The 8,044-nt window shown below is 35.1% G+C and overlaps 1 protein-coding gene across 1 annotated transcript; it reads right to left on the bottom strand.

Annotated features, from left to right (window-relative positions):
* Positions 1-264: 264 nt before the first annotated feature.
* LOC102492637 (olfactory receptor 2A2) lies at positions 265-1,197 on the bottom strand. Its single transcript, XM_014592029.1, has one exon. It carries the CDS (start codon positions 1,195-1,197, stop codon positions 265-267), a length of 933 nt encoding a protein of 310 aa, XP_014447515.1.
* Positions 1,198-8,044: the final 6,847 nt, after the last annotated feature.

Raw genomic sequence — 8,044 nt, forward strand, 5'->3', positions numbered from 1 at the left:
AGGCTTTAGTCTCAAACTTGGAGCTGCACTAATGCTTCAGAATCTTTCAACTATTTCTCCAGGTTGTATATGGCTTATTGTGACACCTCTAGATTTTGTGAGATAATTTCTGTAATAAATACCTTTATTGTTAGCTGTGTTTCTCTAGAGAATGATGACTCATAGATTAGATATTCATCTTTCTGCAAACGTTTCCTTTGTTTAAGTTCTTCATGATTGGCATATACTTGTTCATAGTATTCTCTTATAATTTATAGACAGTATTCACATGGATCTCAACTTCTGTAATGCTCTGTGGAAGGCACCCTTCACTTGAGCATTCCTCAGGCTATATATGAGAGGATTCAGCATAGGGTTACATAGACTGTAAAACAGAGAAAGCATTTTCTTCATCTCTCCTTGCTCATTAGAATCTGGGACCATATAAACCACCACGGCTATGCCAAAAAAGAGTCCCACCACACACAGATGTGAAGAACATGTAGAAAAGGCTTTTATGCGGCCTTCCTTGGATTGAATCTTTAGGATAGCACAGAGGATGTACATATAAGAGATGATCATTAAGCAAAGAGGCCCAATTAAGACAAAAAAAGAAGCAGCAAAGAGGACCATGTGGTTGACCCAGATGTCAGAACAGGCCAGATTGAGGACAGACAGAATTTCACAGAACAGGTTGTTCATCATCCTGGGCCCACAGAAGGGCAACCTTAGAAGGAGAATTGCATGTACCACAGCAAGGGCAAATCCACATGTCCAGGGAATAACAGCCAGGACCACACACAATCTCCAGCTCATGATGACGGTGTACTGGAGAGGGTGACAGATTGCCACGTATCTATCATACGACATCACCATCAAAATCAGGCACTCTGTAGCAGCAAAAGTCAAGTACAAAAAGGTCTGCATTATGCATGGAACAAAAGAAATGGTTCTTTTGTGGTTCACTAGGTTAGCCAGCATCTTGGGGACACTGTTAGAAGCATAAGATATGTCAATGACAGCCAGGTGTGAGAGGAAGAAGTACATGGGGGTGTGCAGTCTGGGGTCCAGATAGATGAGTCCCAGGATGATGCCGTTTGCCAGCAGGCTGAAGATATACAACAAGGAGAAGACCCAGAAGAGGAGCACTTCCTTCTCTGCACTGAACTGGAATCCCATCAGGATGAATTCTGTCACCCATGATCTGTTGCCTCCCATCCTTAAGGACAGTCTGTCAAGGACTGAAGTGTGATAGAGAGATCAGAACTGGAAGATCAATGAACATTTAAGTTCCTTATCTCAAAATGAACCCAGAGAAATTTTTTTTTTTTTTTTGGTCAACTCCCCCAAATCCTTTAATTTGTTAACCTCTGTTTTTAACATTTTGTTTTGAAGTAAACTTAAACTTACAGAAAGTATCCAGAATTATTCAAAGAGGACTCATATACCTTCATCCAGATATAGCAAAAGTTAACATTTTTTGTCTTAGTCTTTTCCTTTCCTTTTAAACTTTACTTATTTATTTTACATTTATTTTTACATTTATTTACACCATTTATCATTACAGCATACCAAATGACTTTACACTGTGAATACACTGTATACCAGTCCAGTCAAAGGGAACACCTCACATATTACCAGCAACAAATTATTTTCTATTTTTCTGTCCGTTAAATGTTTAGCTTCTTTCTTTCCCCTCTTGATTATTCTTTCAATACACTTATATTTGAACCATTTGAGATGAAAGTATAGACATGATGCCCTTTTAGGTCTAAATTCCTTATTTTTAACGAAAAAAGACATTTACTAACCAAACTACAGCACAATTATTAAAATCAGGGATTTAACATTGACCTTTTTTTCCTCTAATGTACAGTATTCTTTTTATACCCTCATCAGTCCAGGACATAATTTAAGATTACACATTACTTTTAATGTCAGTTATCTTCAGTTGCCTTTCATCCAGATTATTTACATAGTCTGTGCCTTTCTAGACATTGATATCTTGGAAAGTGCAAGGGATCTTCAAAACGTCTGCAGAAAAAAGTGTATTATGGAAAACTATGCATTTGTTTAAAACATCTTTGTATCCAATAAACTCAATCTGTTGATAATGTACATGGAAATATCTATGACTTGATTAACATGTATTGTATTCACTCTCTGAAAAACCTTTTTATATTCTGTGAAGATTTATAGTGATTAAATGTACATTTAAATATATTTAAAAAAACAAAAATATTTGACTAATTTCATTTTCCACAAACTTTTTGAAGTAGTATTATGTATAGCAGTTTACTAGAATGCACCTGAAACTAAGGGTATACATGATTTTTTTTTCCTTGAAGGAAGTGAATAATCTGAATCAAAAATCAAGTATATCGGGACCAGCAGTTGGCATAATTACTATGTCTCTGGACTCCCACATAGTCGGCCATGGTTTGAATCCCAGACCTGGTGGCTTAAACTTACGCCAGGTACGTGTGTGTGCACGTGCCTAAGATCCCGAGAGGAGAATGGAAGAGAAGGGATTGCGGCATGGCTATCCTCCTTGGGGGGTGATTTCTCACTTTCTATATCTCTCTCTCAGTCTTCTTGGCGAGTGCAGTGCCCTATAGCAAAAACCTCTCAAAAAAAAAAAAAGATTATCAGAAAAATATTATCAAACTATGTATAAGACTAAACATCTATTACTTAGAAATATACAGTGAAAAGTAGTCATTGTTAATAAACATACAGTCATCTCTTTTTAGTGTACAACAATTTTTATAGATATCATGAATTTGAAGATACTACTTCTATCATTTAGAAATAAATCATGAACCATTTTCCATGTCAAAATAATTCTTTGCAACATATTTTGAACAGCTGCCTATTTATTTCCTTAAATAAAAATATAATTAATTTAATAAATTGTCTTATTCCTTAGATGTGTGAATTATAGTACACAAAAGTTAAGATACATATCTAGGATCTATCTCTCTATATATATCACATATCTATCTTATATATAAGCATGTATACAAATAAATATGTACGTGTTTTTTTAATTAGTCTTGTTTTTTCATCAAATCTGTGTAGTAAGTTCTGACTTACTATATCAGTAATGCAAATTAAACGATTTGTCTGCGTATCTATGTGGGGCTCTATCTCTCGTTGACTACAAATCAAAGGCAAACATTTCAAACATACGCTTATCCCTGTGAGAAACCAGCCGGGGTAAAAATTGTTGAACTTAGCATTCATGACTCTATAATCCCAAATTGACCTTTTCTAGATTGTTACCCTAATTTTTTGGCCGATCTTTTTATGCAGGCTCCCAAAGAGACATTGATTTGCTTTTAATGCTTTAGTGAAAACTCATTTAAAATCAGCTTTCTTTGGTTCATTCTTATCTCAACTGGATACTAGATAGTTACAAAAATGTATATTAATATACAACAAAGTTTAAGTACAATCTGACTTGTAATTTGTGTAATTTGACTACCCTGTTTGCCTACAACCTTGAGTCAAAAAAGAAGGCACTACTTTATGTGACTTTTGCCAGTTTCTATGAGAGAGAGAAAAGGAGAGATAGTGTGAAAAAGTCAGAGAGAGGTATTTTAGAGACAGTCTTCCCCTGTTACAGTACTCCTGGCCCAGACTTCCAGTTAACTGTGATGACAGGCTCTCACAGCTGTGCCTGGCGTGTTCACATTGACTCAACAACTGAACCCAAGCTTTCCATGAAGCCTCCAGCTCCCCAAGTGATGCATGAGGGCCAGCATAGCTATGCTTTCTCTGTGCTTCATACTCCTCATGTCCCATAACTTTATGTGTGAAAGGACCATCCCAGCATTGCTCCAGATTTCCTTCTAGAACTCTCTGAATACATATATTATTAAGAACAAGAGATAGATTCATGCTGTATCTAACTTAGTGGTTTTTTGTTTGTTTGTTTGATTTTTTTTTTTAGCAATTCTAGTTTATGGATTGAGAGAAATTCATGTTCATGGTGAATAACACATGGAATAAATCAACTCTTTTCTATGAATTAAACAAAGAATGTCTTTACCTGTACAGGAATTACAAGGTAAACCATATTTTAAAAAAAATACAAAAACAATAAAAAATGTTGATAAGCATAATTTCATTTTATTGTACATAAGGTTTCAAGATTTCCATAGAGCAAACAATATATTCCCAGACATGTGTGAGTGAAATCTCCTAAGGTAATGTGTATAATTTTAGTTACTTACTATTGAGTTAATTTTATAACACTTATTATTGAAAGATGGGCTTGGTAATTAAAATTCACAGTATTTTAAATATTCCTTTAAGGGATGCCAGGCATAGATAAATGGGAATTCTCAGGCAGGCCTATATTGCATTGGAAAATGCATGTAGCTCTCACAAGAATCCTTGTGTCTTTACCCACTGTGCTTCCTCACTAGCTTCATTGTATAAGCCTTAAGGGGCATTGCACTGGTGTGATCAGCTTCTGCAGTAGAGATGTTTTCTTACATGTGTACAACCAGTTTCTATAAAAAGAAACTCAGCAGCCTATTTGATTTTGTCTAAACACCATTAAAAGTCTACTGGATGGAAAGCCTATAAAGAAGATCTTTTCTATTCTAGGAAATTAGAGTAGATTCGTGAGGATAGGCTCTTCAGGCACTTTCTAAATTTATAGACTTTGTGAAAAATAACAGTTAAAATAATTATAGCCTCATTATGAAGGTATCAATACTTTTCAAACTAAAGATACAAAAGGTGTTAATGCCAGTTGTCATTTATTTGGGTGAGATACTCCTTCACAAGATAGTGACTGATAATACAGCTGGAACTTGCCAGATGTGGGGTGTGTGGAGGAGTGGGGCCTAGGGAACTACATTGGAAGGAGGGATACGGAGGCAGAGAATTGACAGGATGGGGAGGTGTGGTGTTATCTGCTGAAGATATTTTGATCAACTGGACTAGGGAAAACTGTTCACATATTCAAATGTTCACTTTGTAAGCTAAATAAGATGATTGAATGTAAAAAAACTTTTTAAATTAATTAAAAAATATATCCTATTAACAACTGACTGAAAAACCGAAAAGTGATAGTTTTTTAAAAAGAATTATTTTTATTTTAACTTTATTTGTTTATTTATTTTAATTTGACCAGAGAGGATGAGAGTGTGAGAGAGAGAGAAAGTGAGAAAGCAAGCCTCTAGGTCCAGGACTTGAACCATGGTCGGCCATGTGGGAGTCTAGCAGCCTTAACCACCACACCACCTGCTGGCCCCTAAATGTGTTTTATAATAAAAAACACATTTTTTATTATGGCCATGCACAATTCCTTCTCCTCCACTCTTCCCTGAAGATTTTGGGACACATGCATACACATCCAGGGTATTTTCCAAGCTGCTGGTCCAGGACTCAAACTGCATAGTCTGCTGTGTTGGATCCAGCCACCTCAAGCACCACATCATCTGGTTGGCCCAGATTCTACTTTATTTTTCATAAAAATTATTCAGTTTTAATTTGAACATTTGAAATTTGACATAATTAAAGCAGTGTTTATAAAGAATAAAAGTAAATGTGTAAAATGATGTAGACTATAAGACTTATAGATGAAATGGCCACTTAACATCTATGCTGGATTGAACTATGACCTCAAGAATATATTTCCAAATCATAATTCCCAACACCTTATTTCGACAGTCTTTGCGACTGTAATTTATTTGGGCATCCTGGGATGAGATAGTCCTGTATATTATAGTTTGCTCCCAATTCCAATTAGAAGTATCTTTCTGAGATAAAGAAAGATTTGAGAAAACTGGTTGAAGGCTCACAGAGGTCAAGGTGAGGAAGCAGAGAGTGGAGCAGCCAGCAGGGGTGAGAACTGACGCTTAGCAGCAGTTGGAAGAGGCAGAAGTGCTCTCTCCTTGTGCCCTTGGAGCAAGCATGCTCTTACTGTATTTCAGAATTCTACATTAGACAACGGTGAAAGAGTAAGTTTATATGGTGTTAAGCCCTATTTGTGGTCATTTGTGACACTAACTAGAGAAAAGTAATATAATATCTTAAACCTGTTTTGAATTGATGTTTATAAGACAATTTTAGAAAAATTGATTTTTAGGAAAACTACTTTATACAGAGGTAAATACCTAAAAAGCAAGTTCAAAATTAAATGTGTAAAGTTATGAACTTGAAAAGATGAGTTAAGTGGGCAGAGATTCCTTGAGAACAGCTAGTGGAAGATAATTGTATAGATTTGTCAAATGGACTAGGGAGAAATGTTCACATGTTGAAATAGTCGCTTTGTAAGCTAAATAGCATGATTGAATGTATAAAAGAAAATGAAATAAAAATAATAAAAAAGAAAGACAGCATCAATGATTATTTAACATATGTAAATAGATCACATTTGAGGAAGTTTTCTTATAAACGTGCATTAAGTCATTTTATCTACAACGAAAGAATATCCTTATTGTATTCCGAGTGGAGGATAATAACATCCGTATAGCAAAATTTTACTTAGACACAATAAACAATGTGTGGAACACATTTAATTTCTGATTATCAAGCATAATAGTGTTGTTGAAGATACATTAACCAATTTCTACTGAGTAGGAACATTTGAATCTTAACCTTTTAGTCCGGTTATTTAGTGTCTTGATGAACAAATCTTTAATTGTCATTATTTCCATTTTGCTGTCATAAAAACAGACCAATTAAAAAATAAAATCAAAGGTAAATTAGAATTCTTAAGCAGCAATCACCCTATAATAGAGGAAAAGAAACTATTATAATGGTGATGCCTAAAAAGTCACCTTCCCAATATAAAACAAAGGTAACTCAGAAAAAAGTGATCAGTATAAATAATTTTCCACCAAATAGAATGTTCTCCAAGAAGAGAGTTTTGTTTTATTTCTCTAACTCTTAGTACCTTTGTTGGCTGCTGACTCACTCTATCTTATTTTGTGCTAGAAAAAATAATGTTACATATATAGTAATTTCAAACAAATATGATTGGTGTTATAATAGGGTGATAACCTGGGGTAATTCCAAAAAGAAATAATACTGATAAACTTACCTCTTACGCTGTTTTATCCAAGAAAAGATTTACTGAGACTGTTACTAGACTGTTATTTTTCACTGAGAGGTTTTTCTGGCCATCAGTGCCTTTATTTAAGCTAGGTATTTATAATGCCCTTTATTAATCTATTTCAAGTCTATTCACAGCAATGCCTAGATAGAAAGCCACTCCTGCCTAGAGCCCCTTCTCAGGGAGACAGTGGTGCTGGCTCTAACCACCATTGTCAGGGCACTTTGGGAGGTTATAGTGTGAGGAATGCAGAGGAAGTCCTTGGTTCCCACCAACAACACAGCAATAACGGGCTCCCTGGCGGAGAAGGTGACACTGATGTCTATTAACACTGTCCACAGCGCTATCAAGGTGAGGAAGCAGAGAGTGGGGCAGCCAGCAGGGGTGAGAGCTGATGCTTAGCAGCAGTTGGAAGAGGCAGAAGTGCTCTCTCCTTGTGCCCTTGGAGCAAGCATGCTCTTACTGTATTTCAGAATTCTACATTAGACAACGGTGAAAGAGTAAGTTGATATGGTGTTAAGCCCTATTTGTGGTCATTTGTGACACTAACTAGAGAAAAGTAATAGAATATCTTAAACCTGTTTTGAATTGATGTTTATAAGACAATTTTAGAAAAATTGATTTTTAGGAAAACTACTTTATACAGAGGTAAATACCTAAAAAGCAAGTTCAAAATTAAATGTGTAAAGTTATGAACTTGAAAAGATGAGTTAAGTGGGCAGAGATTCCTTGAGAACAGCTAGTGGAAGATAATTTTATAGATTTGTCAAATGGACTAGGGAGAAATGTTCACATGTTGAAATAGTCACTTTGTAAGCTAAATAGCATGATTGAATGTATAAAAGAAAATGAAATAAAAATAATAAAAAAGAAAGACAGCATCAATGATTATTTAACATATGTAAATAGATCACATTTGAGGAAGTTTCCTTATAAACGTGCATTAAGTCATTTTATCTACAACGAAAGAATATCCTTATTGTATTCCGA

The sequence above is a fragment of the Tupaia chinensis genome, unplaced genomic scaffold (assembly GCF_000334495.1).
Source record: "Tupaia chinensis unplaced genomic scaffold, TupChi_1.0 Scaffold000637_1, whole genome shotgun sequence".
NCBI lineage: Eukaryota > Metazoa > Chordata > Mammalia > Scandentia > Tupaiidae > Tupaia > Tupaia belangeri.

Bases quoted from the DNA above. Each gene is read 5' to 3' on its own strand.
- LOC102492637 (XM_014592029.1), bottom strand. From the start codon at position 1,197: ATGGGAGGCAACAGATCATGGGTGACAGAATTCATCCTGATGGGATTC.